The following is a 19934-nucleotide window of genomic DNA, read 5'->3' as shown; positions in this document are numbered from 1 at the left end:
AACATGTTCTGTATATCCAAAAGCTGTCTAGTAGTTCTATCGCACATCCATACAAAATAAGGCTCAACCAAAATAACAGATGGCAGCATAAGTAGTCCCCTGCAAAAAGAACACGTCCAAATGCAAATAACACAGAACTGTCAAAAGGCGATTGAGCAACAAATAGTAAACAATGGCATAAAGTTAAATGACATAGCTAATATTACCTGAATTCCTGCATGGCTGTTAAGGTAAAAATCAAATTCCCTAGGGTGACAAATGCCGGTGTCTACCACGGTTCCTTTGACAATTTAGAACAACAAAATCAGCAAAAAGTGATAAATTCAAATGATAATATATACCAGCTGCGTTGAGAAATATATTGAAAAAACCTGGCATAATTTTTCCACTTCTATCGGTCTCTTTGGGGTTGACAGGAAAGAGACGGGTGTGATGTCTCTTTTGGACCACTACAAAAGTAACTTTAGGTAGATACCCATCCTCTATTGAGACACAAGCCTGATGAAAAAAATTAAAAATTAAACGCAGAGAATTTAGTGGTGTATTTTATGAACGACAAAGTATCAAGAAATCAACTTTGAGAAGTCCTAAATTCTGCCTACAATACAGGGCTGCAAAGTTGATGCAACAAAAAACATATAACAATATATGGTAAGTACCTGTATCTCCGACCATATTTTTTCTTTGCCAACCTTCAAGTCCGGACTTCTCCAATTATCACATGTAATCGGAATATGTTGTCGAACAAGGAAACCAATGTAACTTGCCAACATTGAACCCTTATCTTTTGAAGATAGAATTGATATATGTTTAGATGGACATGTTCCATTGTCGTAGAGGGATACTTTCAAATATCCAGCATCATCATCTACGCGAACGAGGCTTGACGATAATAGAGCATCTCCATCTAAACAAATATCAATTGATACTTTCGAGCATCCCTTGCCCCTTGCACGAATGATTGACTTCATAATAACCATTTTACCTGTAAAAAAGAAAACAATTAAAATCAGATGACAAATGTAAAAACAATTAAAATCATAAAAGTCATTTTACCTGTAATAAAGAAAACAATTAAAATCATTTGACCTGTACCTTTTTCACTAAGTTCTCTTTCTTTTCTTGGTTGGAATATGTTCTACATGTCTCTTAACAACACGGACGGTTGGATTGATCCAAATACCCTCATTATGATCATTTCTAATATATGAATCATTTGATATATTATTCTCATCTTGATCATTTCTGGTAAACGATTCAATCTCAACATCAATATCACCTTGATCTCCAGTGTTTTCATCAATTACTTTGTTGGAAAAAAGAACTATAGACCATTTCGTACTTTTCGAATCATTGACATAGAACACTTGTCTAGCTTGAGAGGCTAGAATAAAAGACTCATCTTTGTATCCCACCCTATTAAGATCCACTTGCAAAAATCCTGACTTATCCATTCGAATGCCGTTATTATTTTCAACCCACTTGCAACCAAATATAGGAATCTGAAACTTCTCATAATCAAACACCCAAATGCGCTCGATAACACCAAAATACGACAGATTTGCAAATTTGGGGTTTAAGTCCTTCACACTTGATATGTGCATTGCTTCAGCTACCACGGTGACACCACTATTCTGCATAGTACTTTTATCATCTTGTTCTTTGGTATAAAATGTGTATCCATTAATCGCGTATGCGCTATAAGAAAAAACATGGAAACTTGGACCATATGCTAAGCATCTCAACCTTTCTGTTATTGAAGCGGGATCTAAATAATACTTTGAATAAATATGATCCTTAAACCAAGGTATAAAACATCGATTGTGCTCTCGTACTATCCAATTTTCATTTCTATTGGGATTTAAACCTCGGAGAACATCCTTGTGAATTTCAACATACGACTCAACCTCATTCTCATTGTGCAGAACATACAAATGCACTTGATCCCGTTCGACCCTTGATACTGCCACGATTTTATTTCCAATTAGATTTTTTCCTTCTTTCTTTTAGACAAGCTGAGACTTGGGGAGTTCGATTGACTGAACATTAGACAAATATTCAGTACAAAACTCAATCGCTTCTTCAACAATGTATCTTTCAACCATACAACCTTCTGGTCGACTTCGGTTCTTCACGTACCCTTTTAATATTTTCATATAACGTTCAACAGGGTACATCCATCTCATATAAGCTGGTCCACACAATTGTGTCTCTTTCACAAGATGAACAACTAGATGTACCATTATGTCAAAAAATGATGGAGGAAAAAACATTTCAAGCTCACACATAGTAATAACGATTTCTTTTTGTAACATTGGTAAGATCGCAGGATTGATCACCTTACTGCAAATTGACTTGAAGAAAGAACACAACTTAGTTATAGAGCTTCTTACTTTTTCTGGAAGAATAGAACGTATACCTATTGGGAGAAAATGTTCCATTATAACATGGCAATCATGGGTCTTTAAACTCTTTAACTTGAGGTCTTTCATAGACACAAGTCTTCTAATATCTGAAGAGTACCCTTCTGGAACTTTAACTTCACTTAGAAACTTACACAATGTTTTTTTCTCCTTTCTAGATAGAGTATAAGCAACAGGCGGTAGATATGTTCGTTTTCCTTTCTTCAAGGGTCCTAATTCAGTTCTTATTCCCATCGCTATCAAGTCCTTTCTTGCCTTAAGGCCATCCTTAGACTTTCCTTGTATATTGAGTAACGTGCCAATAACACTTTCAAATACATTTTTTTCAATATGCATAACATCAAGAAAATGTCTCACATACAAGGACTTCCAATACGGCAATTCAAAAAAAACTAACCTCTTCTTCCACCCACTTTTGACAAGTGTGTGGGCAAAAGGCTTGCCAAACTGAGTATCCAAATCTTTCACCTTTTCAAAAATTTGATCACCCGTCAATATAGGTGGAGCTCTGCCTTGTTCTGTCTCTCCATTGAACCCCTTTCTCCATCCACGGTAGTGATGATTTGAATTTAAGAATCTCCGATGACCGAGAAAGACATTCTTCTGACCAAACTCCAAGCGCTTCCAATCTGTTTTATCTTCACAAATAGGACACGCACATTGACCTTTTATGATATACCCTGATAGATTTCCGTATGCTGGAAAATCATTAATTGTGCCAAACAACATCGCCCTCAAGTTGAAACTTTTTTTCCTATATCCATCATAAACTTCCACACCGGTCTCCCACAAAATCTTTAAATCTTCGATTAAGGGCTTCAAGTACACGTCTATGTCATTCCCTGGTTGTTTAGGTCCAGAATTCAACATAGACAACATCATGTACTTACGCTTCATACATAGCCATGGAGGTAGGTTATAAATCATAATAATCACAGGCCATGTACTGTGTGAGATACTCTGGATACCGAGTGGGTTCATTCCATCAATAGATAATGCCAAGCGAAGGTTTCTTGATTCTTCTCCAAATTCAGGATAATCATTATCAATTTTCAACCATTGTGGTGAATCTGCCGGATGTCGATACTTTCCATGTATAATTCTTTCATCTGCATGCCAGGTCAAGTGTCTTGAATCAGTTTCACTACAAAACATGCGTCTAAATCTCGGAATAACAGGAAAATACCACAAGACCTTTGCTGGAGACAACTTGTTCTTATATCGCGAGACACCGCATTTAGGACACTCATTTAACGATGCATACTCATTTCGAAACAAAACGCAATCGTTTGGACATGCATGTATCTTATCATAGCTCATGCCAATAGAGCACAACATCTTTTTGGTCTCATATGTTCGATTGGGAAGAACATTATCCTCAGGAAGCATATCTTTCAAAAGGGCTAATAACTCTGTGAAACTTTTATCCGACCACCCATTGCCCGCCTTTAAGTTGTACAACTTTAATACCGCAGACAATCTTGTGAATTTAGTGCAACCATCATACAAAGGTTTCTCTGCATCACTTACCAACCTCTCAAACATTTCGGGACAATCCTTAAGATCTCCTTCAAGTGCTTCTGCAATCTCTTCAACTCGATCACAATCGTATGTATCTGCGCCACTATAGTTTGAGGCATAGGTCGTACTATCCCCCGGTTCAACATTCTCGTTACTTTTCTCACCATGCAAATTCCAACATGTATAACTTCGATCAATTCCATGCCTCATTAGATGCGATGTCAACTGAACTGCGTCAACCCGTTTCCCATAACAACAACCCAAGCAAGGACATATCATTCTACTGGGGTCTTCGGCGTGCGCAACGGCAAACTTAACGAATTCTAATACCTCATTCTCGTACTCTCTCGACAATCGATTGGAAGACATCCATGTATTATCCATTACTAATTAGAATAAACAAAAAACAATTTCAGAAGAGTTCAAACACATTCGGACCTAGGTTTCTAATGATACTGGTGTTGACACAAAATCAGATATTCATAGGTCGTATAACCCTAACTACTGGGTAATGTAGTCCCATTGCATGCGCTATCATGGTCACTAAAAACCAACCGTCAATTGCCTAATAAACCCAAACAAACGTAGGGCTTGAAATTTAACGCATGCGCTATCAAATTTAAAATGACTATGAATATTGAAACTTTACAGGTTGAAACAAACGTAACATAGACAACAATAACATAAAACTGAAATGGGGCAAAGCTAAAACAAAGCAAGAAATAGGGCAAAGCTAAAACGAAACAAACGTACCTTTGGTGCCAGAAGGAGGAAACGTCGTAGATCTAACAGAGGTGGAAGGAGAACGCCTTAGAACCCTAACGTGAAAAAGAACGAAAATAACAGAGAGTGAAATAACAAAACGCGCAGTATGTTATAATTTTAATGTTTACTAAAGGGGACCTTAGAGGGCGCTTGTGGAAAAAAAGCGCCCTCTAAGGTGCGCTGTCTATTGCTCCTTATTTTTTCGCTTCACTTTAGACAGCGCTTTTGTAATAAAGCGCCCTCTAAAGTGCGCTGTTGTACATGGACTTAGAGAGCGCTTTCTTAGAAGCGCCCTCTAAGGGTATCCTTAGAGGGCGCTTTCATAAACGCGCCCTCTATTGTTGTCCCTCCATTTCCTCATTATTTTTTTCGCTTCACTTTAGAGGGCGCTTTTGTAATAAAGTGCCCTCTAAAGTGCGCTGTTGTACATGGACTTAGAGAGCGCTTTCTTAGAAGCGCCCTCTAAGGGTATCCTTAGAGGGCGCTTTCATAAACGCGCCCTCTATTGGTGTCCCTCCATTTCCTCATTATTTTTTTGCTTCACTTTAGAGGGCGCTTTGTTACAAAAGCGCTCTCTAAAGTGCGCTGTTGTACATGGACTTAGAGAGCGCTTTCTTAGAAGCGCCCTCTAAGGGTATCCTTAGAGGGCGCTTTCATAAACGCGCCCTCTATTGGTGTCCCTCCATTTCCTCATTATTTTTTTGCTTCACTTTAGAGGGCGCTTTGTTTCAAAAGCACCCTCTAAAGTGCGCTGTCTATTCCTCCTTATTTTTCTCTTCACTTTAGAGTGCGCTTCTTTAAGAAAGCGCCCTCTAAGGTGCGCTGTCTATTCCAGTTTTTGGCGTAGTGAATGTAACAAACCAGGAAAAGAACCAATTGGCAAGTGTTGCAAAACTTCCAGCTAGGCCTTTGATGTTAATCGGAAGAATCTATTATGTAAAATATATTCAACACATAAACTATCATATTATATTACAACAAAGGTTTGTTCATATAGGGTTGTCATGCATATTATTATTGAAGAAAATTGTACCTCAGACATTATAATCCATGGCATTGCTCCTAATCCCAGAGAGAATGCAATAACCATGACCTGAAAGAAATTGAAAGTTTATAATAATGAAGTTAGGGAAACAAACAATAGAAACCATCATTTGTGTAATAAAGTTGTATTTACACACTACAACTCCAGCCACCGATATGAGGCTCAATGTCGCATATAAATCAGAATCTGGTGATATATATTCCTGAGAGCAAATTCAACATAAAATATATTATCCATATAAAAAACCAAAAATATAAAGAAGAATTTACTGATATATAATCCTGTGAATCTGTGTTACAAATTTCTGAATATTTATGCATGAATGCATGTGTAATATCTAGTTAATGTATTATGTATATATAAAAATAAACAAAAAAAATGTTCAAAAAATATAACAAACAAAAAAATTATTATTACCTTCAAGTAGAATGATATTGAAACAACCAAAAGACTCAAAGCCATTGCAGATGAAGAAACCTGCAATAGGTGATTTTGATTAATCTCTTATTACCCTCCAAACAAATAGTAATGTGAATGCAAAAATTATCGAAAAAGCTCAGACTCACAATAAGTAAAAGCCGGCGACCAGATTTGTCTGCTAACCACAAAGTTAAAATCGTAGCAAGAACCTAAATGACATGTAAATATTGTTCAGATTATGGTCTGATAAATTTGGAACGTTACAAATTTAGTTTCCTTTCGGTCGAACCTGAACAACACCAAAAATGAACAATAGCGAACGTCAGAAGAGAAACCAAGTAATATGAAGATTAGAAAAATACCTATGGTGTCAAAATCGAACAGCTAACAATGAATTAATAGAAAGAGGAAACGTCGTAGATCTAACAGAGGTGGAAGGAGAACGCCTTAGAAGTAGCGAAAATCGTAGCAGTGAGAACCCTAACGTGAAAAAGAACGAAAATAACAGAGAGTGAAATAACAAAACGCACAGTATGTTATAATTTTAATGTTTATGGGGATCTTAGAGGGAGCTTGTGGAAAAAAAGCGCCCTCTAAAGGGGGCCTAAGAGGGCGCTTATGAAAGCGCTCTCTAAGGCTTTCCAAAAGCGCTTTATCAACTGGAAATGCACATGGACTTATAGAGCGCTTTTTTAAAAGCGCCCTGTATTGTTGTCCCTCTATCTCCTCCTTATTTTTTTGCTTCACCTTAGAGGGCGCTTTATTACAAAAGCGCCCTCTAAAGTGCGCTGTCTATTCCAGTTGTTCGCTCCTTATTTTTTCGCTTCACTTTAGAGTGCGCTTTTGTAATAAAGCGCCCTCTAAGGTGCGCTGTCTATTCCAGTTTTTGGCGTAGTGACTATAAATGCTTTTTAGTATTTTGAAGGTTATAAAAGCAAACTTAAAATTATAAAAAAATGGTGTTTAAAACGATTTAGATAAGCATTTATCTTGAATAAACCATTGACCATATCCTAACAAAATTATACGGAAGGAAGACTCATACAACTCATGTAAAGATTTTCGTTGGCAACATTATGACTAATGTCGATCGAAATATCAACTACAATCCACACACCTTTAACATGCTACTTGCAATACCTTTGGTAAATGTATTGTTATACAGTGACGAATGGAGAAATAAGAATTATTAATCCGGAGAGAGAAATTCAACATTGACATCTTGAAATAAGAATTATTAATCCGGAGAGAGGAATTCAGCATTGACATCTTGATTAGTTCATCCATAGCAACACATGCGAGTTCATTAAGCATAAATATCTTCCGTTGAGGAACATTTTCCATCATTTTTATTGGTGTTAAAAATCTATGATATGGATTAGAAGTTCTCATTATTCTATCCCCCTATTAAATCTCATCAACAACAATATTTTGAAATTGTTTAAGCCAACAACACGGCTTCTACCCATATTAAACTCAATAGTAAAATTTTGAATATGAATATACGTGGAAGACAGAGTGGACTATCAAGGAACTTGTTAGGTTCATTCTCGGGTCAATTTCTCCTTCTGCAAAGCATTCTCAATTCTAATATGGTGTTCCTCCATTAAAATTTGTCCTGAAATTATTGAGTCACCGTAATTACTACATATTAAATTTGCCATTGCTTCCTTCATTACATTGTTTTCCGACCGAACCTTCTAATTTTCCTACCAATTATCCTTGAGAACATGAAATAGTTAATACAAATAATTAATTTGAGAATCAAAAGTTGAACCATAAACCATGAAATAGAGAATTTGTAAGCATCATCTCCTATGACCTTCATTATATTGGCATTTTACTGCAAAATAGTTTATTCAAAATATTAATAATTTTAAAAATATTTAATTAATTTGACATGCACATACAAATATTAAAAATGGGAGAGATGTAATTTCGTTGAAACAATAATAAGAATTAATATTAAGGATTCCACTACTTTGATGCATTATCTTACTCGATAAAATATTCATGTGCACGAGAAGGTTCATTTTGAGTTAAATTTTTTTATTAAGTATTATAAATGATAAATGAGTTGCAACACACAACCAACACCTCAAGCACATCCATCGAAACAACTCTTAAACATAAAAATACTTAAAATTAAACTTCTCAAACATACACACGGGTATGAAATAATATTCAGGAAGTAATAAAAATAAATTGAAAAATTATGAGCCGGTAAATTAAATTAACACAAATATAGATAAGCAAAGTTATTGTCTCACATTGATAATGACATGAGACTGTTTAATAGAATGTGATACAAATGTAAATGTAACATCAATGTATCATATAAATCAATTTAAATTAATATGATAATGATTAGGCATCAATGTATGTATCATATAAGGTTAGCAAATTTTCACAAAGTAAATAAAACTAATATTGTTTGAGTAGTGATAACCTCATTTTTTTTTATGTTATATTCCGTTTTCAGTAGTTAGATCTTTGTCATCATCTTCATTGTCGTATCCTTTTTAAAATACATTTGACCTGATTTAAAATATAAATATAGGTGTAATAATAAATGCATAAATATATTTTAATAAAAAAATTCATGAAAAATATGAAACAAAAATAATATTTTTATTTTGAAAAGTTGTTATATTAACAGTTATATAAGTTAAGACACAATAAAAAGGCCGAGATAATATATAAGTTAAAACATTTGTTTGTGGTGAATGGAGTAGTCACTATGTATGACGCCATAGTGCAAAAAACAATGTATGAACCATTTTGTATGGTGATTGTTTTGGATGTGTAACTTTTTTTTTGAAAAGTTGTTATATTGACGATTAATTTAAAAATATGGTTATCTTGATGTGTTTTTTTTTTTTTTTTTTTAAATCTTGGAGTTCCAACACCGTTATTTTTCCTTTTCATTTCTTAAGTATAAACATTAATCCGGTATATCTCAGATTATTGAGAAAAAAACTAACATAAAAGTAAAATAAAAGACACAATCCAAGATATTAAGTAAAAATTTTAAAATTGAGAAAAAAAAATCCTAAATCATTATCAAATGACAATTAAAAAAATAAAACTACACGAAAGTTGGAAAAAAATATAAATATTAAATAAAAATCATCTAAATATTAATAATTTTATTTATTAAAATTATTCATCGTAAAATATATATATGTGGTGATTTATTTTTATTTTTTCATTAGTTTATCCATATTTATTAACTTTTTAGTTTGCACAACTATTCTATTAATTAGCATTGCTAAAGTTATTTTAATAAATAATACCTTCCGTATTATATTTAACATTTTTATATAGAATAAAAAATATAATAAATAAAAAAGAAGAATAATAAATTTATAAAATTATTTTTATTAATTATTAGAATTTAATTGATATATACCGACAGTGTAAAGATTTTTTATACGGTAAGTTAATCATAACCATTGATTTATTTAAAACGTTTGATTTTTATTGTAATCATTTAAAAAGTAATACAAACGGATGATTGTGATGTATTGATAGTGTAAATTTTTTTATCCTGATAGTATATAACAATTAATCTCTTATTATTAATAGATTTAAATTAATATTAATACAAAGTGAGAAAATAATAAATTAAAAATATTAATTAAAAAATATAATAAAAAAAATTGCTTTGATGAGGCCAAATGACAAATATGTTTTTGATAAGGCCAAATGACAAATATGTTTCGGAGTAATAATTTTTCTAAAAGCACAATTATTTTGGGAGTCATTTACGACACTTTTATGAGATGAAGCATAGAATATAAATCATAGTTAAAAGTTGACAACTTATACTTAAAAATGGAAGAGGTTTTCAACTGTGGTGTAGCGCACGTGGCTTGTTCTAATTGGTGAGAGCGACTAGTATTTAGGGCACTGCGCATTCTTCAACGCACCACCAAATCCAAGTTTCGTCTCTTACAGCTAGCATCGATTTCGCGCTCTAACAAACAAGGTCTCACCGAGTCCGAGTACGGAATTTCAAAAACCCTTGTTTATTGGGGACGATGAACGGGTCTCCGCGAAGAGATCTACAAGTCTTCGATTTCAATGAAGACGATGCGATTAACTCCGATAAACTCATCTTCAACAAATTCAGCAAAATCCCTATCCACGATTCTCTCGCTCACGGTAAGACGATTTCACAGAAATTCGCAATTATACCTTATAAGCTAGAATCTTAGCTGGAATCATTCGTATTTAGTACTCCTTTTGTTAAATTTTGTGATTTTGATCAATTTTCCGTGTGTGAATTATAGGTGTAGCCATTGTGTTAGGTTTAGGTATTAGTAATTTCAATTTTCAAGTGTAGTGTGAGTTTAAGGCTTAATACATGCAAAATTGAATGATTGAAACCTGGATACTGTTTACTCTTTTTCTCATGTTGAGATTTTACATGATTTTGTCGCGTGATAGTTGTGCCTATTTCACTCTCAATATAAATGAAGTTATGAATATTAATTGAATACAGAATGTTGACTTGAGTAGGTCATGAAATTATACAAGGAGAGGATCTATTAAAATATCGTAATGATGGTTGGTTATCTTTATTAAGTAAACTGTAAACATTAACACAGGCAGTGTTATTGTATAGTCCACGGCATGGCTGTTGAATTTGTTGAGGGGCTGTGAATTTAGAACACAACTTAAGAGTTTAGATTATTAAGTAGATGAATAGTGAAGGATGTTTAGTGTGAAATGGAAAAGAATTAAAGATAACAAAAGACTAATACCCATGCATATGCATACGATCTGGATGAAGATCTGGTGTCTTAATTGCGTTATGAAACACCATCAATATTTAAGATTGACCGATCACTGTTCTACAGAATGGAAGATCTCATCATATCCTAAATAACTGTTTTCACCATGTTCATATTATGTTACACATGTATGTCAAAATCCATTATGTAACTATATCACACACACACACACACACGTGACATTACCATATCTGACACGTGTATGATATTAATACGTCTGTTATTACTATTACCATTTTGGGCATACTTTTGGCGGAAATGGCATCAATATGGCTTAATGCAGTGCATTGATCACGTAAAAACGACACTCTTTTGGCAACTCACCATCTTCAGGTGATAGTGAAGTGAAACAAGAAAATGTATTAAAAGGTTGGGAGCCATGCTTTTATTGTTGAAAGTGTGGTCTGGTTTTGTCAGATAATCCTTAGTTTAGTAGTTTTGATTTCAAGTTGAAATAATTGTCGTTAGTGGCGGAGCTTTCAAGTTGAAGTAGTTTTGCTTTTATTGTTAGTTCACCAAGTTTTCATATTTGATTCGTTGGCTTGGTGGCTACGTCGGCATTTTTTTCAAAGCTCACTACTAGGTTCAAATCCTTGTAGAAATTTTTTTTCGCTAAAAACTATTGAAAAAAGGAGCGTATATAGGAGTCGATTCATGAGCCTTTTGGAGTCGGAACAGCGTTTTACCGCTGGGACACAAGTGAAATAACATGGGAAAAACTTAACATATTACTTATATAACTAAAATGTGTAACTATGTGAATATACCTATTAAGAAAAAAGACGATTTTGGGGGTGGCAATGACCTCGCTCTCACAAGAAAGATCTGCCACTGTGTCGTTACATGTATCTCATTTCCCTTTGTTCTTTCAAATATTATACAACTTTTTCAATTCTAAGTGGTTTCCTTAACATAAATGTTCTTGTTTTGTTTCCATCCATCTCTAAGCTAGTTTTTTTATTGAATTGAATGTACATAGCTCACGTAATATATTTCCAGATGGCCAGATCAAAGAGGTTGGTGTCAAGAATGTCCCCAGTAATCCTTGTGTTGGCGTTGATGTAGTTGGGGGTATTTCAGAGATGGAAACAGGTTGTTCAAAACCCTCTTTCAAAACAATGGAAGATACATTTGATAGCAAAGTGAAGAATTCCGAGTTAGGCACTGACAAACAAACAAATTCCATTAGTCAGGAAAATCACTGTCATTTTAAAATAAACGTTGATTACTATGACGGACAAAAGAATAGGGATACAAGTGGTGGTGCATCTACACCTGGGACGAGTCAGATTGGTCCTTCAGGATCTCCATCCAGTGTAGTGTAACTTTTATTTGCAAAGATTACATCTTAAGGAAACAATTCTATTGTGAGACTTATATGTTAATTTTTTTTTTTTTTTGCAGAAAGAATCTGTTGATGTTAGTTCTGATGCTGATGATTGCATGAACCATGAGAGTGCTCCAACAAGTGCTGCTTCTGATATTGTGGAGAATGGAGTATTTCATCGTAATGCTAGATCCCTGCTACTCGTCAAATCTACGGCATTTGATTTGAAATATTATTTTGCAGCTTACTAACAACTTAGTTTTCATAATTTCAGTTTCACTGAATGGTTGTGGATTGGATGGTGCACACACTTCTGACATGGTACCTTTTAATGTTAGAGTAATTTACGCCTCTTTTGTCTACTACTCCATGCTCCCATGCTTATTAGACTCTTTTTTTGAGACTTGTTTAGTACTCCTTTTTTTTTTTTTTAAGTTTCCTTTCAAGCTGTTCATCGCATTAAATATTTCTTTGCAAAAATGCCCCCATTTATTTTACACAGGAAATATTAACCTCTCTCTCTTGTGAGGATTGGTTAAAAGAGTACAAAAAGTAAGATAGTATAAGGGAAATTTTGAAAAATTAATACACGTTATTGACAAATTTACTACTATCAGCCATATTAACCACTTTTCTTAATATATGTGAATTAGGTAAATGTATGAATGTGTTTTATAATAAGGGGCGTGGAGAGTCCCCCGGCCATTTTTTTACTAACTGATCTTAGAATATACGTCAATGTAAAACTCATTGAAGCTTCAAAATTCATATTTTTTATATAAAATGCTTTCTATCACGTTCCATTCACCATTTTTTTGTAGTATATTGCATTGATTCATTTTGTTTTTGTATTAACTATTATTTCCTTTCATGCAATCTTCAGGATGACACGTCCGAAGTTGTTCTCCGTCCTGATTATATAGTTTACCAGGATAATTATTATATGGGGCCAATGTTAACTTTTTCACATTGCTGCATCAAGATCAATGTTTCAACTGCAAGTATGAAGCAAGGGGCCTTTGATCTCGAATGGGGACTTGATGATCTTATTGATATTAAGTGTCAGTTGTTTCAAAGTGTGAGTCTTATAGTTTTGTTGCTAGCATTATTTGTTTTGTTTTTGTATGAGTTCTATATTCTTGATGTGTACTTTCTTCAGAGTGGAACGGTCATCATAAAGATTAATGTAATATCAAGGAATGCAAATCAGTTAGATCATTTAAGCGACACTTCAGGTGAGTGTAGCTAATTTAGTTGATCAATGTGGGATGGTTTGCTTCTTCATTACACCTTGGCATGCTTGACATTGTTATTTAAATTTCAACTGTACACTTCTTGGGGGTAATTTCTAGCATTTTGATTTTAGTATTTGCAGATAGCTTCTCTTTTACTGATTATAAATGTATTATATGCATATATTTATTTTAGGCATTGAGGAGTTGGAGATTGCAGTTGTTGATTCCAATTGGTCCCTGATACATAAAAAGATCACAACTCTTAATGTAAAATACTTAGCTATTTGGAACGTCATGCTTAAGTAAGTCATAAAATTGTGTATGTTTATTACTTTTTCCCTTGGTAAGTGAATCATCAAATATGTTGCAGAGATTTCAGGTATGCAACTGCTGGCTTTTGGTATCCATCAACTATAGTTGTTGGGTAGTTTGCAAAGCACTAGTCTTGATAAGACCCAGTTGATCATAGTATTTGTGTTTTGCATATGGTCATAATACTTGTTTCCATTTCTCATAGTAAATTTTATTTTTGGGCTAAAACTGATTTGAAGTGGATATGTTTTGTGCTCAAAATGCTTTTTGTACAATTTATCCAACATGATATATTTGCAATTAAACTTTTCTCTTGTAGTATGGATGTAGAAGATAATGAAACTAAATCGGGTGGATCAAGATGCTACTTTCCTAAGTGAGTAAGAATTGTTAATTTCCCTTTTTAGGCGAGTTTACTTAGAAGTATTAATGTCATTGTCTTGTTTTAAAAATGTTGTCTTCTTTAGTGCTTTTTGGTAACCTATTCCCTTTGCTTTTTACATTGTATATGCTGTATACAATGTCTTTCTTCTTTTCATGTTCCTTGGCCTATTCAATGTTTTAATGTGCGTTTCTGAGATATTTGGCCTAGGATGTTGCAGAAATCCTTTGTTGATTTGTTTCTTGGAGTCCTTGGTTCGGTTTGTATATTCTATTTCATGATTCCCATGTCTTTAGGTAGAGACTTACACGATTTCTGTTATATTTATGACAAAATCCATAATTTCTCTAATCCTCGGTCCTTTTTAATGTTTCTGTTAAGTTGCATATAAACGAGCATGTTGTCTTATTGATTTTCTTTACAACTTATTCCTTTCTACTTCACATGCACTTGTCATCTTATTCTGTGTGGTTTGGGGGTGCTCCAAATACCTTATGGTTGCTAACTCTGAGAATTGATGATCTGAAACAGTTTTGAGGAGCCTTTTGATGAAGTCATATATCCTGAAGGGGATCCAGATGCTGTTTCTCTAAGCAAGAGAGACTTTGATCTATTACAACCTGACACATTCATTAATGACACAATAATTGACTTCTACATCCAGTAAGTTTGTGTGTATGTGTGTGTGCGCCAACGTTCTTTTAAATTGTAACTATGTCCACCATGGAGCTTCCTTTATCTTTTTCCTTTTAAAAATAGACGTGTTTTTACATATTATATGTGTTGGAATTTCCGCCTTAATTGCGGTCTGCCCCTAGTCGCCTTAATTGCGGTATTTGGCTTGCCTTCCGTGCGGCCTCCAACACCTTCATTGTGATGGGTTTGTAGAGATGAGTTAGGCCCAACCCAAATTTCTGAGAATATGTGACATGCATTTTTTTAGTTGAAAATATGTAATCATGTATATAAGTACTTATGGGCAGAAGAACAGGAAGATATGTCATGTGTATGTTGAAAGAATAGTAAAACCTAAAAGGATTGAAGATTGCAGGATTAGGTTAAAAGTGGAAAGTATTAAGAAAAGAAAGTTGTATTGTAGGACACTCTTGATCCACACTCTGATTCTTGAAGATGGTTTTTAACAGTTCTGAAAATCTCTAATTTGGCAGGTATCTGAAGAATCAGATACAAGAGGAGGAGAAACCTAGATTTCATTTTTTTAATAGTTTTTTCTTTCGAAAGCTGGTTGATTTGGACAAAAATCCATCTAGTGCTTCGGATGGAAAAGCAGCATTTCTACGTGTTCGTAAATGGACAAGAAAAATAAATTTATTTGAAAAGGATTACATCTTCATTCCTGTGAATTTCAAGTATGATTCCATCATAGTTTGGCTTTTCTTATTGTCTCTATTTGTGTTCAAGTTCTGATTAGTGTTAAATTATGGCAGTCTTCATTGGAGCTTAATTGTCATATGTCATCCTGGTGAAGTGGTTAATTTCAATGGTGAGGTCTCGATTTGTGATATTTCATATGTGGAACGTTCTTTCAAATATTGATGTTTTGAGACATATGTATATTTCAGATAAAGAGTTGGCTAACTCGCTTAGAGTACCCTGTATATTACATATGGATTCTATAAAAGGAAATCATAGCGGTCTGAAAAACCTGCTGCAGAGGTATCCCTCCGTTTCTTTTTACTTATCACTTTTCTAGTAAAATTTTGTTCATGTTTAATTATTGTTTTCTAAGTTTAATGCAAAATTAATTATTGTTTTATCAATAATACCCATAATTTATTGCAAAGAGAGAAAGAAGTGGAATGAGATAATAAATAGTTAAAGGTAATATATGCAAAAACAATTAATTCAATCAAAAGTAACAAAGGGTTATTAGTTTCCTTGGTATGTGTAAATAACCCTAAAATGATAACTAAAAAGGAACGGATGGAGTAGTTCATAACAGAATCAGTTTTCTGTTATAAGATTCTGTTACTGTATGTAATGCTGATCTGAATCAATTAGCTTACATTCTCTATGCTCATCCCTTTGTGGGAATGAGTAATGACCAAATCCACACATTCTAAGATGGTATCAAAGCCTATCCTAGATCACTTGTTGGGCTTCTCGCATTGTCCGCGCTTGCCTCATTGAGGCCCGAGCGTGAGGGGGCGTGTTGGAATTTCCGCCTTCATTGCAGTCCGCCCCTAGTCGCCTAAAATTGCGGCATTTGACTTGCCTTCATTGCAGTCTTTAACACCTTTCATTGTGTTGGGTTTGAAGGGGTGGATTTAGTCCCACATTGCTTAGAGATATGACCTGTGTTGTGTTTATAAGTTGGGATAATCCTCACCTTAAAAGTCGGTTTTGCGTGGATGAGTTAGACCCAACTCACACATTCTGCATTATCATGTTCTATTTCATTAGTATCTGTCTGTCTCTGTCTTTTGTTACCTTGCTCTATGTCCCAAATTAATGTCTATATATTATACATTTTTATTTCTAGTCTGTCTCTGTCTTTTGTTACCTTGCTCTATGTCCCAAATTAATGTCTATATATTATACATTTTTTTTCTATAGCTACTTCTAGCATATTCCTTGTATTTTTTTGTATTCTCATTTTACAAGTTGAAGTCGAAGTGCTATTCATTAATGCCTTCTCATCTGATATTGACAGTTACTTGTGGGAAGAATGGAAAGAGAGACATAAAGATGCACCGGAAGAAGACCTTTCAGCATTATTTTCAAATTTGCGTTTTCTCCCCCTTGCGGTACTGTCTGCTGATATATTGATGACTCTCAAATGAGAAGCACAAGGATACTTATTCTTTTTTCAATTCATATTAGTTATACTTGTGTTGAACGAAACAAGTTTTAGTTATATTGCACATAAGTAGATTCTACACAGTTCAGGGAACTACTAAAGAAAGCGGTGTCTCCACATAAAAAAAAACTTTTAGATAACGATATTGATGAATATAAAAATATTTGTATTCACTGTTGAAATGAGTTTGTACTGTCCTTATAAAATATATAGGTACTTGGTTCAATCCATAATATGCTAGGAGATTTTGTGCAAACCAATTTTGTAGGTACACTTGATAATTTTGATTTTCCCCTTCATATGCTGTCGAAAAACAGGCAGGAATATACCGTGCTTATTGTGGGTTGCCGAGAACATTGACCACCTTTTTGTTATCTGTTCTTATGCTTGGTTTCACTATTGTTTTATGACAGTTGCCACAGCAGGATAACTCATATGATTGTGGCCTCTTTCTGCTGCACTACCTAGAGCTCTTCCTTGCCGAAGCTCCTCTTACTTTCAATCCATTCAAACTAACCAAGTTTTCCAATTTTGTAAGTGATTTTCTTAACTTAGTTTTGGTTTATGTCAATCTTTTTTAGGGAGAGCCATAAAAGGTCATTGGAAAAAACATTGCCTGATTATCAATATTCAAAGATTGGGTAATGATTAGCCATCGATTCGACTTAATTAACCACTTGATGTATTATCACCATTTCCTTAAAGTTTTATCCATAATTCTTTTGTTTCAATTTACTATATTTGATCTATCTTTATCTGAGCTATGATCATGCCTATCGAATATTACATCTCCCAATTTTTGTAGTTCCTTGCCTAGTTGTTTTATATCAACACGTTTTAACATTCTAAGGGTAACACTGACAAATTTATTATTGATTTGTACGGTTTCTTATATGGATTTGGCCTGACATAGCTAGTATTTTCCAGCTCAACGCGGATTGGTTTCTGCCTGCTGAGGCATATCTCAAGCGAACACTGATCCAGAAGTTGATTTCCGAACTTGTGGAAAACCATGGTTCACGTGAAATCTCGTCCTCGGACTGTAGTGATGACCCCCAGTACATAGAAAATAATGAAAACAGAATCTGCGTTGAGCATCCTGAAGTCAATAGGGAGTCAAAAACTTCCTTTGATGGACAGGGAATAGAAATGACTCTATTGTCTGGATCATCGTCTTTGGATCCTCAATCTTTAAACAACTCGGGCATGGTTCTTAAGGATCTCTTTGAGCCAGGTGCTTCAGCCGCAACATCGGCACAGTGTCATTCTTTTGACCAGCGATCGTCTGATTATCGTTTCAATAATTCGATATTTTCGATGGAGGTATGCACTTTTATCTGTCTGCACATGCATTTTGTTTTTTGGATATCATTTGAATTTGTGCCTTGGGCCTGTAGAATGTTCCTTTTTCAGCATGTTTTACTGGAATGACCAGATCCCTCATTTCACTTGCTGAGATTTGAGTCCTTGTGTGCCAAACAAGGCTCCTAGAGTAAATTTTAATTGCATTTTATCCAATTACATTTAGCTTGGGGCTTATCCTCTCCTAGGCCACATATTATTTCACATAGTTATTCAGTGATGCACAGATTTCTACAATCACATTCTGAATAGAGAGAATTATTTTAGGCCGTATCCCTCTTTTTACTCATTTTGAAGCTAATACCCTCACCTTTTTGTTCTATTTGATAGGAAAACTCCGATCTTGGGGAACAATTTATGTACTTAGCAACAGATACCAACTTAGCCACAGATACCAGCTTCCAGCAAGTAGCTGAAGTTACACCTCAAGCATGTTCTTTGCCTTACCTTCCTAGGGATTGTGGAAATGGGACTAATCACATACTAGAAATCTCTCTGCAAGAGGATGTGTCATCTCCCAGCAGTTCCGAAGATACAGAAGCCATAGGGGTCACTGAAAACTGTCCAGACTATGGGAATGAACCCATAACATCTAATGAGGCAGAACAAGGTGAAAAAATTTGTTCACCCATAGAAAATACCGAGCATTTTATAGATATCTGTGGTTCTGCTAGCAACAATTTATCAATACCCTCGGTCATGGGAATTTCTAAAGACTCCATGAATTGTGATGGTTACAAGAATGGAGATATTCACTCTCCCTGTCAGGAAGCTCCCACAATAGGGTTGCATCAAGTTTCTGAAGCAGTAGATGAGGAGGCCGCATGTGATGCTGGTCAGATGATTGATGATATGGGAGCTGATATTTGTGAGGAACAAGCTGCAAAGAGGAGGCGGGTTATGCCTCCGCAATGAAGAAGTGAGGGCATTATCCAAAAATATAATTTGTAGATATATGTATGAATATGGCTCTTAAAACTTAGTTTTAAAATTGTTCATTTGTTTACTCTTGTAATATGTGCATACCGTTGGTACTTGTTAGGTTGGGAAAATATTTGCGACTTTAGATACTACTACTATCTGGTATTCAGTAGTAGTAATTTTTTAATGGATAAAAACCGTTCAAATTCATTCTCCTTTCTCCATTTCTTGCATCCTGAGATCCATGTTATATGTTATTATAATGGTGGCTTCTGGTTTTGCTTGTGAAAGTGAAACTTTTTAGGGGTGGATCCGAATGTTACTTGTTATATTTAGGGTACAAGTTCGTCCTTTCCTCTGTTCTTTTATCTTTATCTTGGAAGCTCTTCCTCTCTTTTATTCCAATCTCTCAAACAAAGCTTAAGATGATAGTGCACACTCTATAGGTCCAATAATAAAAACATCAAAGCAAATCATAATATATCAATGAAATAATACTCCCTCCGTTCCTTTATAAGTGTCACTTTTTTGTAAAATTTTTGTTTCTTTTTAATTGTCACTTGCAAAGTTCAAGATAGTATTAATTGCTATTTTGTCAAAA

General features: G+C 34.4%; 1 protein-coding gene across 2 annotated transcripts; it reads left to right on the top strand.

Moving 5' to 3' along the window:
• The first annotated feature begins 10020 nt into the window (after positions 1-10020).
• LOC127088257 (probable ubiquitin-like-specific protease 2B) lies at positions 10021-19543 on the top strand. Of its 2 annotated transcripts, none has more exons than XM_051029171.1 (16): positions 10021-10341; positions 11973-12289; positions 12378-12480; positions 12575-12639; positions 13184-13378; positions 13460-13535; positions 13729-13837; positions 14167-14223; positions 14761-14892; positions 15399-15599; positions 15678-15733; positions 15813-15906; positions 16904-16997; positions 17464-17583; positions 17978-18373; positions 18743-19543. In XM_051029171.1, the coding sequence occupies exons 1-16, from the start codon at positions 10218-10220 to the stop codon at positions 19325-19327; spliced, it is 2724 nt and encodes a 907-aa protein (XP_050885128.1). In that variant the 5' UTR covers positions 10021-10217; the 3' UTR covers positions 19328-19543. The 2 variants fall into 2 exon arrangements, with proteins under 2 accessions (XP_050885128.1, XP_050885129.1); XM_051029172.1 differs by having other exon boundaries at positions 10024-10341; positions 12575-12621.
• Positions 19544-19934: the final 391 nt, after the last annotated feature.

This window comes from Lathyrus oleraceus, chromosome 5 (assembly GCF_024323335.1).
Source record: "Lathyrus oleraceus cultivar Zhongwan6 chromosome 5, CAAS_Psat_ZW6_1.0, whole genome shotgun sequence".
Taxonomy (NCBI): Eukaryota; Viridiplantae; Streptophyta; class Magnoliopsida; order Fabales; family Fabaceae; genus Lathyrus; species Lathyrus oleraceus.
Note: the sequence above shows the minus strand (reverse complement) of the source record. Positions and strands in the feature narration are given on the sequence as shown.

Bases quoted from the DNA above. Each gene is read 5' to 3' on its own strand.
- LOC127088257 (XM_051029171.1), top strand. From the start codon at position 10,218: ATGAACGGGTCTCCGCGAAGAGATCTACAAGTCTTCGATTTCAATGAA. The intron at 12,481-12,574 runs GTAATGCTAGAT...TCATAATTTCAG, and splicing joins GGAGAATGGAGTATTTCATC to TTTCACTGAATGGTTGTGGA. The intron at 16,998-17,463 runs GTACTGTCTGCT...GTTTTATGACAG, and splicing joins TGCGTTTTCTCCCCCTTGCG to TTGCCACAGCAGGATAACTC.